Below are 23,590 nucleotides of genomic sequence, written 5' to 3'. Positions count from 1 at the left end.
AAATTTTTATGTATTTACAATTGGTTTTTAAAGCCAAGAAATGAGTAATGGGCAGTATTTGCATTGAACATACATGAGTAGAGGAATAAATTCTCAACATTCCTATAACGTGTCTTTACAATATTGCAGTAGTATTGTTTTTGAAACTGACAATTCAGACGGTGTTTTTAGTATAAATAAATTGAGTTGGTCAATTGACGTGACAAGTCGTAAACGTTGCTCATAAAATCACCAACTAAGATGGTGTTTTTAGTATACTTAACTGAACTTGATACTTGATGTGACAGGTCATAAAATCACTATTTTAATTTGTATTTTTTTTACATCATATTATTTTGATAAATAGTTTAAATTTCACATTATAATGATAAATAGTTTTTAAAATTACATTATTTAAACAATTAATCCAACCTCAACTTCGGTTATAATATGTTAAGGATATAAGCATGAAATTAAAACAATTTTGGAAAAATTTGTTAACATTCTTATAAGTACATTAAATTTAATGGACTAACAATTCCAAAGACTGGAATCATTTCATTCAAAGGAATAGTAATCTCATTTGAATACTTTTCTCAATGTTATTTTATTTTCTTAATTACAAAGAGACCGAAAATTAAAAAAAAAAAGAAAAAAAATCTGCAACACATTTGAGGTGAAGAGGTCCATGCTGGTAGTTATATGAGTAACCTCTCAAGTAGGAATGTCACAGAAAGTTCCATGCATTGGCAAAAATCAATCTGCATAAAAATTGGCTTCTTCGCAAATCCGATGCATCTTGATCATTCAATCTGTAGTTTGAGCAGACGACTGAATACAAGAGGATTTGAATGCCTTTCTTGTGATACCAACATTCATCTCACCATTTCAGCCGTCTCTGACGAGCAAGATGCACCTGAGCCTCCTCGTATCTGTCTAGTATTGTAGGACTTGCAGCTTAGGCATTTGTGTGCCACAATATGGAATCGTACATGGGAGTTTGCGCCACAATCATTGCAAAGAATCCACACCTGTTTGCACACATAGTCAGGTAATTTACATGACTAGTAATGATCAATTAATCAAAGGATTATGCATATTAAGCTCAACTGCTTACCATTTTATTTTGGTAAATGTCAGGCATTGGAGTTGCAGCAATCTGTATTGAAGTTTTGAACAAAAGAATGTTAGAACATGCAAAATTAGAACATGAAAAGAAAACTATAACATAAACATGTAGTATAAATATTTAAAACACCTCTTGATCAAGCTTTCTCCACAATCTGGACATGTCACAGATGGACTTTGAGCAAACTGGGCATGAGTACCTGCAAAATGAGTTATTCAAGCAACATAAAAAAGAAAAGAAAAAGACATTAGGAACTTCAAGCAAGGATGTGATAAAAATCTATCAGCCTGAATTTCCATGCAAAATTAAGTATGAGAAACATGCGCTTGTCCTTACCTGTAATGTTGTTCCATCTGTCTCACACATTCTAAATGTATCGTATGTCCACAAGGCAACACGGTAATATCTTTCATAGTGTCAAACAGAAACTGCAGATTGGAAAAGAATGCACTAAGTATCAAGAAATTTTGTCAAAATTTTTATATGTTTTTATTTTGCTAGTGATTTTGTTTACCTCAAAGCAAACAGGGCAATTGTGATGCATTGCTCTTTCCACGCAACGGTGAGCATCTTTCATTAACTTTGAATAGCAACATCCTGAAAAAATAAATCACAAGTCTTGAAAAATCGGTTTGAATTATTCAAGAGAAACAGAACAAATGAATTGCAATCTTTGCTTCTTCTTCAATATGCTAGTTGGTATATCTTAACTTACCACATTGTTTACAATGGAAGAAATTTTCCTTACCACCAGTTCTGTAAAAGCAGATACAAAGAAAATGGATGAGTTCAGAGGAGTAATTCACATGGGGAAAAAACAGATACAGAAGAAAGCAATCATTATACTTTGCAAGTACTCGTGATCTGATAATTTAGGAATCGCATTCTTTTGCACATAGTGCCATAACAATTAGAAAAGAAAGCATATAATATGATAATATAAAGAAAAAAGCAAAAGAAAATATCAAGTCAGAGAAACATAAATCTTAGTAACTTGCCTGCATATTCCACATTCGTCACAGTGGTATTGATTCTTTGTGACCTGGATGCACCGATCAGTTTATTCATGAGTACAATTGTCCTAATTAGCAAAATGTAACTTAGAAAGATAACTATTAACAAGTAAAGAAGAAAATTACATCATCATCGAAGAATTTGCACTTTGCACAGAAGTACTTCCCCATGCAAACTCCACAATTTATGCAATTCTGCTGAACCTGATTAAATACAATACAAGAATATTAAGAACCTCATATTCAATTAATTTTATCTGAATTGTGAAAATGACTTAGACCTTTGATGTTAAAAACACTCACATCTTGCTCTTTGTTACAGAGGGAGCATATGACCTGAAAATGAAACGAAGTGGGACACAATTAGGGAAGAAAGCCAACAATAAAACATACCCAAAACAAACATCAAAAGAGCAAAATGACCTTCAAATCAGACCTTATTCCACAACATATTCTTGTATCCACTAAATAAACATCTCATGAATTTTTCTAATATGGATAAATGATGCTTTTTATCTCAAAACATTGCACTTCATTCATGAAGATATTTCAAGAGGCCTAACAGGACATTTGCCCCTTTTATCTCCATTTTTCTGAGTGATTCCAAATTTGATCCGAATGTTATCCAGTTCGCTTTCTCCGTAGAATTGTCTACTTAACTAAAGAAACAAACCAGATTCTTGAGACCACCAGTTGCAAAAGCACACTTACTTTTTGACATAAAATGGACATCCAAAGAGAAAATATCTCAAAAAGTGGAAGATTCAATTCAAGAAAGCAAAGGCCCACATGTTCAGGAGTTAAAAAAGCAATTTTAAGAAAAGCACTAATTTAGATGATGTTTACAAAAATAGTTTGGAAAAAATTTGTTTCATTATTTTAGTGCTCTTATAACTAAAACATGTCAAATTTAATTTTAAATCAAATTTTAATACTCTCTAGAGATAGTTTTATTAACAGGCAATAGCAAACAGACCCTATATTTATTCTTTTGGTCATATCTGGACTTTGGAAATGTCTAAAACATGGGTACTAAGCTAAGCAATACTTCATTTTGTTATGGCAAACCAAGTTCTTATCATCTTCTCTTCAAAATTTCCAATCATCAAGAACATTTGCCACAGTTTCATCCGTTCCACATATAAAAATTAAAAAAAAAAATCCTAAAATTTTCTACATTATGGTAGACTTCAGACTCATTGAAATAGAAAGGGAGATAAAAGAATGCAAACCTTTGTAACATCATGGCGTGGAATATCATGTCGATCCTGAGGATTACTGTCCAATGCATTCTGTTAAATACAAAAAATCAATTAAAAGAAAAAAAAAAAAAAAAAAAAAAATATATATATATATATATAAAAGCTAATTAATCATCTGAAAAATAATCATCAGAGAATAATCTCCAAAGAAAGGAGAAAGAAATAATTCATTGTACCTTAGCTTCATTATGACAATGCCTACAATCGAATACCTCATTGCAACAAGGTGCTCTGATCTTGCATCTCCTCCTGTAATGGGAACACCTATATCCACCAAACAACAAAAACACCCAAACCCAAAAATTTTTCAAACCCAGATTGAAAAATCAACCAAAACAGATCGATGAACTTGAAAAAATCAAAACAAAATAAAACATACCCATAATTCCCAGATTCAGTAAAGTTTGATTGTGCCTCAAACTGAGTCCCCATTCTCTTCAAATTCCAAAAATTACTTCTCCAGACGTAATCCAATCAATGGCTATCACAGATTGAAACAAAACCCCAAGAAATTATCACCCAAAAATCCAGCAACAGAGATGGAGGGAGAAGGAAAGAGAGAAATCCAATATTTATACGTGTGTTCATTGATAGGAAGAAGGGTGAGTCAGCAACAGGGTGAGTCAGCAACACGAAGGAGAACCTTGTCGTATTCCGAAAATTAATCAGGAGCGTGGGTTTTAATGGATATGGAAGGCATTATTCTATTCTGGTGATAAAAAGGTTATATCTTTGAGAATCTGAGAGCTCAGAGTAAGTTGCAAGAATCTGAATTCTTCGCAGATATTTATTTTTTACCATTCTCCTTTCTAGTTGCTTGACCTACAAAGATGGTGGCAAGAAACAACGGACATGAAAAGACTATGGAGGACTTGGATATTTTTATGCAACCGTTTTAACTGTCTGAGGGTATTTTGATAAGGCTCTATATGACAAATGGGATTTTAAAGGTCACGCGCTTCTGAAGAGGTGTCTGCAACTGCAAACCGTATTGAAATTATTTTATCTTGGGGAAAAATATTATTTAATTTTTATAATTTTATCAAAATTAATATTTGATATTTTTATTTTAAAAAATATATTATTTAATTTTATTTTTTTATCTATAAACTATTTAATTCCTATTAATTTTTCTAATTATAAACAGTAATTGAAAATTATTTATTATTAAATAGCTGTATTATCAATTTTTTTTTTAAAATAATAAGAGAAATTAAATAATGTATATATTAATAGAATAAATAAATTAATTAAATAGTCTATTTTTTTTAAAATAAAATAATAAAATAATTAATTTTATTAAAATATAATAAATAATAATTTTATAAGGAAATGGTGCTGCTGGCTTTTCGTCAAACCGCTAGCGGCCATTGGTTTGCGTTTAATCTTTTTTGGTTTTTTTTTTTTTTTTTTGGATTAGGGTCTGAGTAATTGCTGACTAGGCTTAGGGTCCACCACCTTCACCAGTAGCAATGGTAATTCTCGGGTAAATTGTACAAGACGGTCTTCAACTTAAGGTAAAATTATTTAAATTTTAATTTGCAACACAAGGTTTTTAATTTAAGTAATATAATTTTTTTTTTAAAATTTTGATACTTAATTTTTATATTATTTATGTTAAAGTAATATTTATTAAAATAAAAAATTATATTATAATTTTAAGTAAATAGATTTTAAATTATTAAAATATTAATATGAATAATTTTAATTGTTATAATTATGAACAGATACAGAATATAATTAATTTTTTTCTTTATAAGTGTTAAATTATTATAAAAAAATATAATTTTTAATATGATTAGTATCTTTTCAATAAAAATAATTTAAAATTTGATTAATATTACAAATTTTTTTTATTATTTAAATTAAAAATTAAATAATTTTATATTATAAATTAAAATTTATATATATATATTAATTTTCTTGTTTTGGCATAGTAATGCACGGCTCTATACATGAATCGTGAAAGCTAATTTTTTGAAATCTCATATTGGATGTGAATAGTATTTATAGGTGATTTATATGTATTAGTATACCTCAATAAAATTATCATAGTTTTATCAAGGGATATGTTCTGTCCCCGTACTATCTGTATGCGTGTGTATATCTTTGAATAAAAAAAAATTATATGGCTCTACAGTAGCATCTGGTGGACCTTAGTGTTTAGGTCCATCAAAGCCAGATGAAAACGTGGTGGTTTGTTGTTAGAATTAGAATTGAGAGTATAAAAGGCATTGTCTGGGAGCCCTTACCATATATACAATGTACTCATACTATGCCTCTTCCCTCTCCAGAAGTACTCTCTAGCTGTACCCTTTTGTACATTATACATATGATAACGGAACCATCGCATCTAATACCAAAACAAAGATATTTCTGATACACAGGATCCTCTATTGAGGCAAGTGTAGAGCATACATATCTCTGATTATAAGAGTATGATATACGTTCTAAGGTTTTCAGGAGAAAGAGAGAGAAATTTAGAAAGCCATGTAAGAGAACTCATAATATTATTTCAGAGAAAACTTAAGTCTGATTACAAATGATAGAGCACCTACTTATATAGGCATGGAGACACTGGCTTTTACAGGCAACCTGTAAGTGACTGGTTACCGACACTCTTAAAGTAAAAGAAATAAAGAGGGGAATAAGGCACACTTATTACATATTTTGACCGATAGGCTTTAACTTTAATTATGACGTTGTTGACAGGTTGAACATGTCATAATCAGAGTTGTCTGAGTCATCAACTCCAAAAAAGTCCTTTGTCCATTGTCGGTGCACAAGTGATTGTGGGTCAACATTCTTAATAGTTGCTTGTATCTCACAGTCCATAGGGTCTTGAGAGTCTTGCCAGATTGGATGGGACCAATCTATAGGTTCAGTAAGAGACCGGATGGGTCCGAGAGATGTACAATTCACATGGGGAAGGGCCAGAGGCTGGTAGCCATTGATTTCACATAGGTGCTCTGCCAGTTGTCTCCTCAGTGGTCCCATGGTGTCTTTTTTAGTGACAGATCCTTCGTAGGTCCTCCATTCATACTCAGTGTTTTGGGTCCAGAAAAGTCCATCAGGCCTTCTGGAGAAAGGCCTATGCATGATAAACATGGTTCTGATGTTGAGCTGAGTCCTGATGGGCCTGTCCTCGATCCCATGGGTATCTATGAGACGCTTAAGGCTATATTGCCATGCTGAAATGGGCTTGAACCATTCTATGAATCTAAACAGGAGAGTCCTGTTTGTTCTATCTAGAGCGTGTTGATACAGGGCTATGAGAGGGAACTCTATTCCTGTAGAGTATAGAGTAACCATGCACCAGAGGAGCCATAACTCTTTAAAGATGAGGTCTCTGTCAGGATGGATGCTAAAACATGTGAGGAAGGGGTTGTCAGGAATAAAGATGGATGAGGAGGGAGTTGTCCCCTTAGAGTATTCCTGGCGCTCAGATAATGGAACATGTGGTTTTTTACGAATTGGGCTATTTTTGGGATAGGCTGGTTAGGAGAACAGCCTGGTGAAAAACTGTCCGGTGGGGGAATAAGAAAACTAGGAGTATGTGGAGAAGATGAGGATGCCATGAAGATCAAAGGGAATGTGAGATGAGTCTTTATGAGGTGAAGTTCCTTAGGCCTAGATAGTAGGTCTGGAACCAAGTTATGCTTCCCTGTTATGTGTTGGACTGTGAATTTATACTTAGTGACAGTCCTTTAGCCTTAGTAGCTGTGGCTCTGGGAGAGACTTGTTCTTAAATTCTAGGATCTTTGGAAAGGATGAGCTGTCCATGACCACAGTAAAGTGATGGCCAATGAGGTGAAACTCAAATCTCTTTATCCCGTTTTTTACAGCTAATATCTCCTTGTACACTGAATGGTAGTGCTTTTGTGGCTCTGGGAATTCTCCACTAGCATGTCCACAGATATGCCTTTCTCCTTGAATTTCTTCGATAAGGACAGCACCCCAGTGGGTGTCACTAGCATCAGTCTGAAGGGTTCGGTGTCCCATGCTAGAAATCTTTAAAGGTGGCGGATTTGAAGCCACTTCTTTTAGTGCCTTGACTGCTTCTGTTTGTTCTTGCTTCCAATGTGGTGCAGTCTTCCTAAGCATCTTTGACAGCTGGCTAGTGTGAGTGGCCAAATGAGAAATAAACTTCCTGATGTATTTGACAATACCAAGAAACTGCTGTATCTGTTTCACTGATAAGTCCTTGTCAGGGAACTTCAACAGTCTTCTGCAATGTGAGGTCCTGGTTGGTATTTCCCGCCTTTGAACTTCATTCCAAGGAAGTCAATGTCAGTCTAGGCCAAAGAGCTTTTCTTTTCAGATAACATGATCCCATGGGAATCCACTAAGGTCTGGAAAGTGTATAAGAGTTCCTTGTGGGCCGTAACATCTTTGGAGAATAGGAGAATATTATCTATATAGATGAGAGCATTGTGAAGTATGGGCTTGAATATTTTGGTCATGGCCTTTTGGAAAACAGATGGGGCCGTCTTAAGACCAAATGGGAGAACAGTCCACTGGTATTGGGCAGTAGGGATACAAAAAGCGATTTTGGGCCTGTCAGAAGGGTTGATACCCAATTGCCAGAATCCAGCTTTGAGATCAAACTTTGAGAAGATATGGGCTTTATGGAGTTGAGTGAACAAGGCTTCAGGTTTCGGTAAAGGGAACTTATCATCCTGAAGGAAACAGTTGAGGGGCTTGTAGTCAATAACAAGTCTCTTTTTTCCCCTTAGCCATTCAGATCTTTTTTCCACATAAAGAGCCTGGCAAGCCCATTGAGAGGATGTGGGTTCTATGAGGCCTTGTTGGGGCAATTGTTTGCACTCTTCTTGGGCCAGGGCTAGGTCTATAGGGTTCATCCCTGGGTGTAATGCTCTGGTTGGATTTATATCCTCATTGAGCTTGAATGGGAAGTTGACAAAGAACTTTGGATTTTTCCACAAAGGGTGATGAGGGTGGAAATGTGCATGAGAGTCAGCATAGCATCTTAGGATAAGCTCTTTGTGTTCTTGAAATTCAGCTGAGGCATCAGTCAAAGAGTATAGCCTTAGGACAGAGGTGAATAGTTAAAAACTCGTCTTGTATTTTAATCCTGTTGGAAATGTGCATGAGAGTCAGCACATCATCTTAGGAGAAGCTCTTTGTGTTCTTGAAATTCAACTGAGGCATCAGTCAAAGAGTATAACCTTAGGACAGAGGTGAATAGTTGAAAACTCCTCTTGTATTTTAATCGTGTTGGAAGGATCTTCAGATGTTTCGCTTGCTGGTATAAGTCGAAACCAATCAACAAGTCTTTATCAGGAAGGTCCGACCTAATGACCTTGGTCCAAAGAACACAGGTGAGAAAGAATTGAATTCCAATAGGTTGTTTGGTAATGAGGCTAGTTTTGAAAATATTCCCATCTGCTGCCTTAAAATATTCTGTATGAGGGGCCCAGTATTCTGGAGGTAAAATGGCTGGGTTCATCATGCTTTTATGGGCTCCAGTATCAAGAAAACCAATAACAATGATGGGCCGATCATACTTGCTAGGAAGGATGTGAAGTGGAACTAGTGGGATTGGGATAGCGTCTGGGTTGTGAGTTGGATGAGAGGATTGGATATGTTGGGCCAGGTAGGAAGGGTAATGGGCCTCAGTATCTGACTCTGATTCTTCCGAAGACAAAGAATGGTCTTGGTCGAAATCAGTATCCATTCCAAGGGCGAAAATAGTCTCTTCGTCTGGTTCATCTTGTTCAGAAAACATGGATTCAATGTCATCATTTTCCAAAGAGATGTGAGAGGCCTGCTGGATGTGTTGTAGAAGCTTGATAGCCTTGTTAGGATTCTTGGGGCAGGTTTTTGCATAGTGGCCTCGATTTCCACAAATGTAACATCGATCAGACTTCTTTGTGCTCGTTCTTCTCTTTCGAAAGTATCTAACTGGCTTCTTCCCTTTTCGCTGTTTAAAAGGGGCTTTAAATCCTGAAGAACTAGAATACTTCCTATAGTGTCCCTTCTTCTTAGGTCTGCACTCACAATTCTTTTCCTTGCATTTGATAGCAAGGTGAGATTTTTGGCAAACGTTCTTAAAGGCTTTGCTGTTATCAATAATATCCCTGAACAATTTCTGCTGCTCACACATCTTGTCTAGACAGGCTAAAGTCATCTGGTGTATCTCTCCGATAGTGATGGCATTCATTGCTCTGCGGGTAGCAGCAATGCTTCTGTGGAGCTCTGGTTGCAGTGCTTTTGGGAGAGAGGCAATGTATGTATGTTTGAGATTGACATCATTGTAGCAATTCAGCAGATAGTAGCGCTGAGCCATGCACTGATAATGTTTTTCAATATCTATCCTCTTCAAAGAACAGCAACGCATATCAAAATATTCATGACGGAGCTGCTTATTGTACAGTGAAGCATCTCTAAGGAATTCAGCAAAGATAGCATTGACGGCTTGTATGACATTTAGATGGCAAAACAGGGCTTTGTGGTATTCTCCAATAGAAGCAAACCAGTCTTGGGGTGTACCAATAGTTCGAGATATAAATTCTCTAAGAACAACATGAGAATCGGCACCGTCTCGAAGCATCTGGACATCAAGCCAAGTTTGAACTCTGCAAGGCGATCCCTCCATTTTGATGGGGGAATATCATCTAATGTGAACCATGGGCCTGAGCTGGGCCTGGATTGTTGTTGGGCTCCTTGGAAATTAAAGTCCAAGATCGGATCATCCTTAGGTATTTTTACATGCGGGTCTTGGGCTTGAGGAGGCTCAGTAGTGGGACCTGTAGTGCCGCTAGTAGAATCTGTGGTCGGCGAAGGACCAGTTTGTGATGAGCCAGCGCTACTATTTTGACATGCGTTGCTGTTCTTTGAAGAGGATAGATATTGAAAAACATTATCAGTGCATGGCTCAGCGCTACTATCTGCTGAATGGCTACAATGATGTCAATCTCAAACATACATACATTGCCTCTCTCCCAGAAGCATTGCAACCAGAGCTCAACAGAAGCATTGCTGCTACCCGCAGAGCAATGAATGCCATTACCATCGAAGAGATACACCAGATGACTTTAACCTGTCTAGACAAGATGTGTGAGCAGCAGAAGTTATTCAAGGATATTATTGATAACAGCAAAGCCTTGAAGAACTTTTGCCAAAAATCTCACATTGCTATCAAATGCAAGGAAAAGAATTGTGAGTGCAGACCTAAAAAGAAGGGACACTACAGGAAGTATTCTAGTTCTTCAGGATTTAAACCCCCTTTTAAACAGCAAAAAGGGAAGAAGCTAGTTAGATACTTTCGAAAGAGAAGAACGGGCACAAAGAAGTCTGATCGATGTTACATTTGTGGAAACCGGGGCCACTATGCAAAAACTTGCCCCAAGAATCCTAACAAGGCTGTCAAGCTTCTACAACACATCCAGCAGGCCTCTCACATCTCTTTGGAAAATGATGACATTGAATCCTTGTTTTCTGAACAAGATGAACCAAATGAAGAGACTATTTTCGCCTTGGAATGGATACCGATTTCAACTAAGACCATTCTTTGTCTTCGGAAGAATCAGAGTCAGATACTGAGGCCCATTACCCTTCCTACCTGGCCCAACATATCCAATCCTCTCATCCAACTCACAACCCAGACACTATCCCAATTCCACTAGTTCCACTTCACATCCTTCCTAGCAAGTATGATCGGCCCATCAGTGTTATTGGTTTTCTTGATACTGGAGCCCATAAAAGCATGATGAACCCAGCCATTTTACCTCCAGAATACTGGGTCCCTCATACAGAATATTTTAAGGCAGCAGATGGGAATATTTTCAAAACTAGCCTCATTACCAAAGAACCCATTGGAATTCAATTCTTTCCCACCTGTGTTCTTTGGACCAAGGTCATTGGGTCGAACCTTCCTGATAAAGACTTGCTGATTGGTTTCGACTTATACCAGCAAGCAAAATATCTGAAGATCCTTCCAACAGGATTAAAATACAAGAGGAGTTTTCAACCATTCAACTCTGTCCCAAGGCTATACTCTTTGACTGATGCCTCAGCTGAATTTCAAGAACACAAACAGCTTCTCCTAAGATGTTGTGCTAACTCTCATGCACAGTTCCACCATCACCACCCTTTGTGAAAAAATCCAGAGTTCTTTATCAACCTCCCATTCAAGCTCAATGAGGATATAAATCCAACCAGAGCATCACACCCAGGGATGAACCCTACAAACCTAGCCCTAGCCCAAGAAGAGTGCAAACAATTGCTCCAACAAGGCCGCATAGAACCCACATCCTCTCAATAGGCTTGCCAGGCTTTTTATGTGGAAAAAAGATCTGAACGGCTAAGGAGAAAAAAGAGACTTGTTATTGATTACAAGCCCCTCAATTGTTTCCTTCAGGATGATAAGTTCCCTTTACCGAAACCTGAAGCCTTGTTCACCCAACTCCATGAAGCCCATATCTTCTCAAAGTTTGATCTCAAAGCTAGATTCTGGCAATTGGGTATCAACCCTTCTGACAGGCCCAAAACCGCTTTTTGTATCCCTACGGCCCAATACCAGTGGACTGTTCTCCCATTTAGTCTTAAGACAGCCCCATCTGTTTTCCAAAAGGCCATGACCAAAATATTCGAGCTCATACTTCACAGTGCTCTCATTTATATAGATGATATTCTCCTATTCTCCAAAGATGTTACGGCCCACAAGGAACTCTTATCCACTTTCTAGACCTTAGTGGATTCCCATGGGATCATGTTATCTGAAAAGAAAAGCTCTTTGGCCCAGACTGACATTGACTTCATTGAAATGAAGTTCAAAGACGGGAAATACTAACCAGGACCTCACATTGCAGAAAAACTGGTGAAGTTCCCTGACAAGGACTTATCAGTGAAACAGATACAGCAGTTTCTTGGTATTGTCAATTACATCAGAAAGTTTATTCCTTTTGTGGCCACTCACACTAGCCAGCTGTCAAAGATGCTTAGGAAGACTGTACCACCTTGGAAGCAAGAACAAACAAAAGCAGTCAAGGCACTAAAAGAAGTAGCTTCAAATCCGCCACCTTTAAAGATTCTTAGCATGGGACACCGAACCCTTCAGACTGATGCTAGTGACACCCACTGGGGTACTGTCCTTATCGAAGAAATTCAAGGAGAAAGGCATATCTGTGGACATGCTAGTAGAAAATTCCCAGAGCCACAAAAGCACTACCATTCAGTGTAAAAGGAGATATTAGCTGTAAAAAAAGGGATAAAGAGATTTGAGTTTCACCTCATTGGCCATCACTTTACTGTGGTCATGGACAGCTCATCCTTCCCAAAGATCCTAGACTTCAAGAACAAGTCTCTCCCAGAACCACAGCTACTGAGGCTAAAGGATTGGTTCGCTAAGTATAAATTCACAGTCCAACACATAAAAGGGAAGCATAACTTGGTTCTAGACCTACTATCCAGGCCTATGGAACTTCACCTCATAAAGACTCATCTCACATTCCCTTTGATCTTCATGGCATCCTCATCTTCTCCACATACTCCTAGTTTCCTTATTCCCCCACCGGACAGTTTTCCACCAGGCTGTTCTCCTAAACAGCCTATCCCAAAAATAGCACAATTCGCAAAAGACCACCTGTTCCATTATCTGAGCGTCAGGAATACTCTAAGGGGACTGCTCCCCTCCTCATCCATCTTTATTCCTGACAACCCCTTCCTCACATGTTTTAGCATCCATCCTGATAGAGACCTCATCTTTAAAGAGTTATGGCTCTTCTGGTGCATGGTTACTCTATACTCTACAGGAATAGAGTTCCCTCTCATAGCCCTGTATCAGCACACTCTGGATAGAACAAACAGGACTCTCTTGTTTAGATTCCTAAAATGGTTCAAGCCCATTTCAGCATGGCAATACAGCCTTAAACGTCTCATAGATACCCATGGGATCGAGGACAGGCCCATCAGGACTCAGCCCAACATCAGAACCATATTTATCATGCATAGGCCTTTCTCCAGAAGGCCTGATGGACTTATCTGGACCCAAAACACTGAGTATGAATGGAGGACCTACGAAGGATCTGTCACTGAAAAAGACACCATGAGACCATTGAGGAGACAATTGGCAGTGCACCTCTGTGAAATCAATGGCTACCAGCCTCTAGCCCTTCCCCATGTGAATTGTACATCTCTCGGACCCATCCGGTCTCTTACTGAACCAACTATTGAGAATGCTGACCCACAATCACCTGTGCACCGATAATGGCCAAAGGATTTTTTTGGAGTTGATGACTCAGACGACTCTGATTATGATACGTTCAACCTGTCAACAACGCTATAATTAAAGTTAAAGCCTATCGGTCAAAATATGTAATAAGTGTGTCTTATTCCCCTCTTTATTTCTTTTACTTTAAGAGTGTCGGTAACCAGTCACTTACAGGTTGCCTGTAAAAGCTAGTGTCTCCATGCCTATATAAGGAGGCGTTCTATCATTTGTAATCAGAATTAAGTTTTCTCTGAAATAATATTCTGAGTTCTCTTATATGGCTTTCTAAATTTCTCTCTCTTTCTCCTGAAAACCTTAGAACGTGTATTATACTCTTATAATCAGAGATACGTATGCTCAACACTTGTCTCAATAGAGGATCCTGTGTATCAGAAATATCTTTGTTTTGACATTAGATGTGACGGTCCCATTATCATATGTATAATGTACAAAATAGCACAACCAAAAAGTACCTATGAAGAGGGAAGAGGCATAGCATGAGTAAATTGTACGTATGGTAAGGGAATAACGAATTAACATAAATTGAACATATATGAAAATATAGTTATTATTTTTAAAAAAAAAAACTATTTGATCATTATAATTTTTTTTATATGAACCTTTATATATTTATTTATTTAGCATCATCAGCTAATTTCTTTTGTAGGCTTTTCGCAGTGGCTGGAAAAGACTATCCCCACAACTTTTCGTCTTCTTTTTTTTTTTCCTTTTTAAATAAGGATTCACATATGAATAATAATAAATAATTAAATCAGAATATTTTTAAAGAATATATAAAAAATTTAGACAATGTATGTAACACCCTAGGCAAATCCCACATCGGCAAAACACGGGAGAGATGCTTGATTTATAAGTTGGCAGTTCGTAACCCCTAATAACGCGTTTTAAAACCGTGAGGGCTTCGGCCCAGAGCGGACAATATCACTAGTGGGCCGGGCCAATACATTTGTGGTATCAGAGCTGCTCCACGTGCAACCTTGAACGATGGTGGGGCAAACCTCAGCGAGGACGCTGAGTCCCATAAGGGGGGTGGATTGTAACACCCTAGGCAAATCCCACATCGGCAAAACACAGGAGAGATGCTAGGTTTATAAGTTAGCGGTTCGTAACCCCTAATGACGCATTTTAAAACCGTGAGGGCTTCGGCACAGAGCGGACAATATCATTAGTGGGCCGGGCCAATACATTATTGTAGCACCCTAGGCAAATACCACATCGGCAAAACACGGAAGAGATGCTGACTTTATAAGTTGACGGTTCGTAACCTCTAATAGCGCGTTTTAAAACCGTGATGGCTTCGGCTCAGAGCGGACAATATCACTAGTGGGCTGGGCCGTTACAATGTACTAGATCTAAAGATAAAAATTTTATCTTAAAATATATATAATATTAATATAACATCTTTTCACCTGATTTAGAAACATATTTTTAATTTGAATTATAAAATGTTATTCTCTATAAATAAATGGTATTATATATCAATTTTCACATTTAATATTACATTTAGCTTTTTTAAAATTATCATTGGGACACCCTAATAAAATTTTTATATAACCAATTCTGCTGTTTTTATGGACATGCCTGAATAAGGTAGGGATTATCAGAATTTGAATATCTAATCTCTTTTAAAATCATAGGATCACAATAACAATAACTAAATTATAATTTCAAATTAGTTGAAGTCTTGTGTTGATGAGGTAATTAACTTGTGTATTGCTTTCAACTTTTTTAATTGAAACCACTCCCTGGTTATTCTAAACATACAAGCTTACGTATCAACCTCTAACCAACTTGGAAATAAGCACACAAAACACAAAAATAAAAGGTAGAAGACACATTTTGATAGGATTATCTAAATTCCGACGAGCATATATATACTGCATTGATGAGTAAAGGCATTGCCAGACAGCACCAGATAATCCAAAATACTCAACAAGGCTGCCAAAAAGCTCACCATTTGGGGAATTATCAGTTGAATTTTGAGTATAAAAATTAGGTAAGGGGCTCCTCCATTCCCACCTGACCCTTTCATTTCTGGCCTTTCCAATGAGCTCCATAGTTGAAAGGAGTAAAGCCACAAATGCCATCACCATACCCATTAACGCATAACCCAATTGGTCAAAAGTTGCAGATAAACCCTCCAGAAGCAAGCTTGTAATTAATAATGCCCACTCTATTGTCTCCTGCATAGAATAATAATATATAATCAAGTTAGTCGGAAAAAAAAAAAAAAACTAATGAGCAAGTACATTAATGTTGAATTTGAAAAAGTGAGATGTTAAATGATAAATACATATACATTTCTGTAATTGAAATACGCTCTAAATTTAGGTTAATTTATAAAATTAAAAAAAATTATATATTTTAAACATTAGAATATAAATCTAATTTTATATCTAATAACATTTACAAGGTTATTATATAATTTATTTATTTTATTATTTTTATAATTTATTCTAAATTAAAATATTTCAAAAATAAATTTAACTGTATAATAAATAAAAAATGTTTTAGATGTCAAAAGATTATTTCAATAAAATTCCGATCCATATATTCAGCTTTCATGCGTTTGAGACTGAAACTTTAAAATTTTGTCATGCTCGAAAAAAAAAAATCCTTTCTATTAAAAGAATTATGGGAAAACTATTAATTAATCTATGACAATTTTATCTAGGGAAAAAATATTAAACTTTCAATTCCATCCTAAATTAAAAAAATTACCAATCAAACTCTAAAAAAAATTATTTTTCATTATATTTTCAAAATAAGCTCTTGATTTTTAATCCCTAATCTCCAAAATCGAGAGCTTTCTTACTCTCTTTTATTCTTCTTCTACTGTTGCATATAAAATTGTTTCGCCAACGAACGTTTTTCTTCCTTTCTTTAATTCAAAGCACATAGAAAATGTCTTTTATATCTCCAAGTGATGTCTCCCTACTTGAAGCCAAGAAGTGATATTTGAAGTAATTGTGTTTTGCGAACATGGGGTAAGAGTTGCTCTATATATATCGTGGATAATGTAAAATCCAGAACATAAGTTTTTTTGATAAGATGCTTGGAAGATAAGTATAATAATCTTTGTTTATGATTTTTCCCGGTTGATATATTTATGGTTTTTGTTGGTTCATATGATTAAGTGTACGCATATGGTAAGGTGTAACTGTGTAATCTTAATAGTTCAGAGTTTAATTGAATTTTTTTTTTAATTTTGTCATTTCCTTTAAAAATTAATAATTTTGTTATTATATTTTTAAAACAGAATTAATTAACCTCCAATTTTGATTCAACTAGCACTTTAATCCTTTTGTATAATTTTTACTTTTTCAAGACAACAATTAAAAAATCTAAAATATTATAAATTAGAAAAACCTTTATCAACCAAAACATTTTTAGCCATTTTAAAATAATACAAATTTTTAGCTTTGTATTAAATATTAATGCTCAATGGTAAAATTTTTATATAATAATATTAGAAATTTTATCTTTATGAAACTTTTAGAAAACTATTTTTAAAACACATATTTTCTTTTATAAAGTTCTTTTCTTGAAAGACTTTTTTTTCTTGAAGATAAATTTTTGCGAAAACTAATTTCTTTGAAAAATGCATTTTTTTTTATAGAAAGTTGAATTTTTAAATGAAAAATATTTTTGAAATTTTGAACATTTAACTGAGGGTAAAACAATAATGAATCTAACAAATTTAAAATTAAAGAATCAACTCAATTACCTTGTCAAATTAATAATAATTTATCCGAAAAATAATTAATAAAAGAAGAAGAAATATGTCAACAAAATACCTTTTTTGCTCTGAGATCTGATATGCAACGTTGACCTGTAAATCCATCCAATCACAATAAACAAAGGTAAAGGTAATAATAAGTCTCAATTTTTTTAATCCAATTAAAAGCTTTTAATTTTTTTAAAAATAAAAATTCTATGGTTTTTCAAATAAAAATTCATATGCTCCTTATATATTCCCTTTTCGTAAGTCTCATTATTTATTCAAAGGTAATAATAAGTAAATTATCACGTGTTCATAAAAATTACTAAAATTTTTTTTTTCATAAAACTCACTTATTTCAATTTAATACTATAACATGAAATTAAAGATTTTCAAATTAACCTACTAACCTATCAACTATTTTACAAAATAAAATTACTTAACTAGTAATTATTGATTAAAAAAAATGAGAGGGTTTTGATGATGAGAGTAACTAAATGCGTTTTATGCATTTTATTTTTTTTAATAAACTAATAAAATAGAATAATTTTATTTATAAAATAGTTAACAAGTTAATAAGTTAATTTAAAAATCATTAATTTTTAATTACAGTAACTTTACTTTTATAAAATTAAATTAAAATTCTGTAAATTTTATAAAAGAAATTAAAGTTTAGTGACTTTTATATAAATACTCATAAAGTTAAGTAATCATATATGATATTTACCCATAATAATAAGGTTCCAAAATCACATATGGTTTTTAGTTTTCATGAGTGAAAAGATAAAAGAGGATTTTGACTAAAATTATTTGTCATTTTGAAAAAATTAAGGTGTATCAATTAATTTTTTTTTAATTTTACACTCATCTTCCTAGGCACAATAGTAAATGTTATCATTTATTAGTAGTATCAAAGTTACTATTGCATTGAGTAAAACAAATATTGCTATATATCCTAAAGTATAATTAATTACCCAATTCCATCATTTGTATAGATTTGACTCATTGATAAGGTACTTGGAAAAGAAGATTACTAATCAACAATTGGAGAAATTCAAGGGGTAGGCGATTGCCCATTACATCAGCAAAAGACTAACTCAATAATTTGATGCCAAGCAATAGACTAATTCAATGATTTGATGTCATGGCATCAAATTATTTGGTTAGTCTATCGGTGATGTAGTAGGCAATTGCCTGCCTAAGAATTTCTCCAACAATTAATGCTTTGAAAAAAGAAAAAAAAAACAAAAAATATCAATGAATGACTTTTATTTAATAATATTGAAATTATCACCTCTATTTATGTGAGAAATCTTCCAAGGAACCTCTCCTCGAATCTCAATCTGCAATGGATTCACCTCACCTATCACTGTCAACTGTTCCGAATTTATGTCTACCGTCACATTCTTGACACCTGATACATGTACCATTAAAAAAAAAAACCAACACAAATAAATAAATAAATAAATAACTCTAGAAAACAATGGAAATTCATTGGAGAAAACAACATGATAATTTACAATCATATAAGTGCAGCAAAACTCACGAGTTAATTCTTAATTTAAGTTTACATAACAATTTGATCTCAAATTTTAATAAATTCATCGTCCTGTTAAAACTAAATTCAATTTGCCATGAATTATGTGAAATAACATAAATGCTCCTTTGATATATATACTTTTCATCCTTCTATTGTACGGAGGGAAAGGTGACGCTGCCATTCTTTCTTAGTTTCCGCGGAAATGAGAGCAACAGAAAACAATTCAATGGACTTTATAATCTCCTCTCTCAAACAGCTTTAAACAAGTCCCTTTGGCAGCTATCCCAGCAATGCTTGATTGCATTTTAAAGTCCACAGGCTTGTCTCCATATTTGGTTGTCGCTTCCCTTCTTTATGGTACTAGAGATTAAATAACAAATACAGAAGACAAGCTCTGAAAATAAGCAGAATCCAACCACATTCCTCCAAACTAATTGGAAGGTGTTTCTCACTCACTTTAATGCTTATATCCAATGATCAAAATCCCATTTAAAAAATATTAAATAATTCAAGAAACTGAAAAAAAGGGAAAGGATAAAAGAAGATTATACCTTCATGAAGATACTCAGGTTGATATGTGACACTAGTAGTAACATTAGCCCCATGGCCATGTTCATTAGGTTGGTGCCCAAATGAATGATACAATCCGCTACCTAGCACCACCACTTCACTGCTGCTGTTGTCCCCGTTCTTCCTCCAACCTATAAACAACCTCTCACTGTCCGTTGGGTGTTGCTCAAACAAAATGATATCTCCAGCTTTGAGTTGTTTCTTCTTCACAAACCTCATCCACCCTTTTGTCAATACATAGCTTTGGCTTTTGTTCCAATAACAATACCTGAACCTCCAACTCTTGCCTAACTCGTCCTCGAAAGTTAACATTTTATCAACCGAGTCATCGAGGAGTGGGAAACATTTCTCTGCATACTGTTTTGGTATTACTAAACGGTTTAGCTTCCCAACGTCACTTGGGGTTAATGTTTTCTCGAACATGGGTTCTTTTTCCAGTTCTTGGTGAATTTCTTTTTCTTGGTGGTTGAGTGGTTCTTCTTTAGGGTCTTGCTCTTCGTCCCTGTGGCTGTTCTTCATTCTTGACCAAATATTTCTTTAGCACTCTGTTTTTCAACCAAAGAAAAGGAGGAAAAAAGTAGTTATGAGAGGCAAAAGTGACATAGACAACCAAATCTTGTACATTCAAAGCACTCAGTTTTTCAAACCCAAAAGAGGAAGTGTGAGCTTTTGTTCAACCAATCAAAGGGGCTTTATATTGGTCAAGACTGGCAATATGCATTGAGACAATTCCATTTAAAATACTGAAAATGAAAGAAAATAGGATTTGAAGGAGAGGTGCTTTGGGTAGAGAGAGAAACTCAAGCCTGAAGGATCTACCCTCTTGAAACTCAACTTTAGCTCTACTAGAATAGCTTCAAATCATCCAAGAAAATTTAAAAAATGGGTAAATTATATAGACATAGACAGTAACTCAAATTAAAGGAAAGATACTTAAATTTTAATATGCAATATAAAACCTTATGATCATTAATTTATGTTACATAAAACCCCCCTAAGACTTTCAATAATCCTTTTCTTAGTTATTTTTGCTGAGATGACGCTTCTCATATTAAAAAAAAAAAAATTATATTTTCTCTCCATTAATTTGATACTTATTAGAAAAAATTTAATTATTCTCTCTTTACCCACCACTCCAATAATCCAATTTACACAAATTAACCCTCTAATAACTTATAACATGTTTAACAGAACCTACCAATCTATGAAAAAAAATATATATATATATATACATATATATATATATGTATATATATATATATACATATATATATATATGTATATATATATAAATGACATGTCAACATAAATAACTTAGAAACAAGCTATTGAAGGTCACAGGAGTTTTATATTACTTAAGTTAAAGATTAAAGAGTTTTATGTTATAATTTAAAATTGAGGTATGTTACTGTTACATACCTTTAAATTCAGGTATAGTTTGTATAATTTACCCATCAAAAAATTAATGAGCATTTAGATGACTAAAATGAAAGAAAAACTATCTGGAAGAAAGAATATTGTTTTCAGATAAAGAGAGAAAAAGTGGTATCCAAAATGAAAAAACATGAATCACAACAGAAGATAATTATATTCATGAAAGCAAACATACAACATCTCATTACACAAAGAATCGTACTTATTAATAGCATAAAACGCAGAGGGAAAGAGGGACATCTATTTTTGCCACCCATAAAGGCAATTATGCCATTAATAAAATTTATGTGACTCGGCAAGTGGACTTTGAGTTTGACTAATGGAAAAGGCAAAACACATATTTTAGCTCCTTAACTTTGCTTCATGTTAACATTAAGTCCCTATACTTTGTGTTCAATATTTTAAGCCCTTAAACTTTTAAAATTTATTCAAACTATACCCTTTTTAAGTGAGAGTAAACATAAATCCATCTCAGCAGACAGTAAACCCTTTTATCTTAAATAAACAGACGTGTCAAAATAAGTCAGAAAAGGAAAAAAAATAATAAATTAGCTTTTATTTGTTTACAATACCAAAGAAAATATTTCTTCATTCTACAAAATTAGGTCTTCTCTTGAGAAACCCTTACCATTTGGAGAAACCAGTGGCTAATTGATGGCTACACAATTAGAGCTCAATGAAAGTGTAATGATGGAGTACGACGTTGCTATTAGATATCCGGTTGAGGTGAGATGCTTTTGCAGGAGACCTGTTAAGCTGATGATATAGTAGATAGATAGAAATCTAGCTAGAAGGTTATGGGTTGTTCATACCAAGTACACTAAATCCTTATGCATTGACCTAGAGTTGAAATACAATGTAGCTGGTTTGGGTAATTGATTTGAACCCTAGTTTGAATTTCTGCCTCCTTCACTAAACTCATGACTCGGTAATGTTCAAGCCATCTCTAAAATATAATATTTTGAGATTAAATCCCAATTAGAAGTTAAGGAATTAAATAAAAACATATTTTAAATTGAACTTATAAGACTAGGAAAATCATTGCTTCCAACTTACATTTTTGGCAGTAGTGCTGTAGGCTTCTTTATGGCTACTGTTAGGATTATTGGACTTATCCTTATCTCCTCCCTGAAAAAAACAGATAGAGCTAATCTTATTGACATGTGGATTTAAAAAAATTACCTCCTGATTATTGAGTAAAAGAATTTAATCTAAAATGCTTATTTGAGATGTACTGACATAAGCCAGATTTGAGCAGTAATGACGTAAACCAGATTTGAGCAGTAATGACATAAACAAACACACAAATCGCAAAAAAAAAAAAGAAATCAATATGTAGTTGCTATAAACATGTCAATACATCGACAGATATACAGATAATCAGAGAAGGTAAATACACTTGAGAGTTTCAATTCTATACTAGAATACTGACTTGAAGTGCTCAGAGCAGGGTAAACACAATTTAAAGCAATGATTAAACTATTGGACATAAAATTAAAAAAGAAAACAAAGATCTGTGACAGAGAGGCCAATTTCACGTGACAAAGCAAACATAATAACATAGAAAAACGAAAATCCAAAGATCTGTGAACTGAAAAGTGAAAATCCAATCACCTGCGAGGAGCGGCGACCCGTTGCTTCAGTGATGCAAGAAGGAAGTTCACAAATGGCTTTATGAGAGAACAGATGAAGGGAGGAGAAAACAGGGCAAGGGATTCTTCCCGGAAAGGCCAACTTGAAAGGCGTTCACTCATGGTGAGGAAATTTCTACTCTACACCTAAACGCATGGGCCCACTGTAAAAGCAATGGTGAGCGGTCTTGATATTTTTTATATTTCAATTAGAATTATGTTTTTCAATGTTATCAAAGCTACTATCGCATTGAGTGAAAAAAAAAAAAAAAAAAAAAAAATATATATATATATATATATATATATATATATATATATATATATATTGCTGTAGTCGTAAGTATAATTAATTAGCCAATTCCATTATTTTTGCGGATTTGGCTCATTGATAAGTTACTAGGAAAAGAAGATTAATCAACAACTTATAGTTTTTATTTAATGATATTAAAATTATTTTTTAAAATAATAAATTATGAAGAGAAATTATTTAATTTTAAATTTTAAATTTTTTTAAAAGAATATAATTATAACTCAATGATTTTTTTATTATAAAATTTACACTCTAACAAAGTGTTATTTAATAAAATAATATTTATATCAATAAGAATTTTTTAATTAAATAATATTATTTAATGATTAGTTGAATTTTCATAAAATAATTATATTTTATATTTTAATAAATATATATTGTTAAAATTGAATGTAAAGTGTAATTCGAAAGAAAAACATAGATATTTTCATTAAATAGTAAATTTAATATTTTTATTAGGTACTTTACTAATTCTCCATTTACTTTGAAATGTTAAAGAAAAATTATTTTTTTTTTGCATATTTTAAGTTTTATTTTTTTTAATTTTTTTTTGCATATTTTAAGTTTTATTTTTTATTTTATTATTATTTTTTATTTTATTAATGCACCTGCTTTGATATAAATTAAAATTGTGTCATTTTTCTTTCAACGCACTAAACTGTAACTCATTCCTTGCCTTGCATGTTTAGGAATAAATTCGTAAATTTAAATTTATATTGCATCAAACAATATTTAATATAAAGTAT

General features: G+C 33.8%; 2 protein-coding genes across 3 annotated transcripts; both read right to left on the bottom strand.

Moving 5' to 3' along the window:
- Positions 1-501: 501 nt before the first annotated feature.
- LOC110673299 (E3 ubiquitin-protein ligase RZFP34) lies at positions 502-4,156 on the bottom strand. The gene is made up of 13 exons (XM_021836389.2): positions 3,962-4,156; positions 3,763-3,864; positions 3,560-3,647; positions 3,354-3,413; positions 2,425-2,457; positions 2,248-2,325; positions 2,107-2,150; positions 1,824-1,864; positions 1,623-1,705; positions 1,445-1,536; positions 1,238-1,307; positions 1,097-1,138; positions 502-1,010 (listed from the first exon to the last, which is right to left on the bottom strand). Exons 2-13 carry the CDS (start codon positions 3,813-3,815, stop codon positions 855-857), a joined length of 840 nt encoding a protein of 279 aa, XP_021692081.2. The 5' UTR covers positions 3,816-3,864; positions 3,962-4,156; the 3' UTR covers positions 502-854.
- Positions 4,157-15,277: 11,121 nt separating this feature from the next.
- Positions 15,278-22,674, bottom strand: LOC110673329 (uncharacterized). Of its 2 annotated transcripts, XM_021836435.2 has the most exons (6): positions 22,518-22,674; positions 21,960-22,031; positions 19,451-20,014; positions 18,654-18,773; positions 17,436-17,470; positions 15,278-15,821 (listed from the first exon to the last, which is right to left on the bottom strand). In XM_021836435.2, the coding sequence occupies exons 3-6, from the start codon at positions 19,986-19,988 to the stop codon at positions 15,414-15,416; spliced, it is 1,101 nt and encodes a 366-aa protein (XP_021692127.2). In that variant the 5' UTR covers positions 19,989-20,014; positions 21,960-22,031; positions 22,518-22,674; the 3' UTR covers positions 15,278-15,413. The 2 variants fall into 2 exon arrangements, with proteins under 2 accessions (XP_021692127.2, XP_057993286.1); XM_058137303.1 differs by lacking the exons at positions 21,960-22,031; positions 22,518-22,674 and adding an exon at positions 21,532-21,921.
- Positions 22,675-23,590: the final 916 nt, after the last annotated feature.

Source organism: Hevea brasiliensis, chromosome 1, assembly GCF_030052815.1.
Source record: "Hevea brasiliensis isolate MT/VB/25A 57/8 chromosome 1, ASM3005281v1, whole genome shotgun sequence".
NCBI lineage: Eukaryota > Viridiplantae > Streptophyta > Magnoliopsida > Malpighiales > Euphorbiaceae > Hevea > Hevea brasiliensis.
This window is presented reverse-complemented; position numbering and strand designations above follow the sequence as displayed.

Coding starts and splice junctions, on each gene's coding strand:
- LOC110673299 (XM_021836389.2), bottom strand. CDS start 3,815: ATGGGGACTCAGTTTGAGGCACAATCAAACTTTACTGAATCTGGGAAT. Junction 3,414..3,559: donor ATTGTCATAATGAAGCTAAG/GTACAATGAATT, acceptor TGTATTTAACAG/AATGCATTGGACAGTAATCC. Junction 1,308..1,444: donor CAGATGGAACAACATTACAG/GTAAGGACAAGC, acceptor CTCATTTTGCAG/GTACTCATGCCCAGTTTGCT.
- LOC110673329 (XM_021836435.2), bottom strand. CDS start 19,988: ATGAAGAACAGCCACAGGGACGAAGAGCAAGACCCTAAAGAAGAACCA. Junction 17,471..18,653: donor GATTTCTCACATAAATAGAG/GTGATAATTTCA, acceptor ATGGATTTACAG/GTCAACGTTGCATATCAGAT. Junction 15,822..17,435: donor CAGATCTCAGAGCAAAAAAG/GTATTTTGTTGA, acceptor TATTCTATGCAG/GAGACAATAGAGTGGGCATT.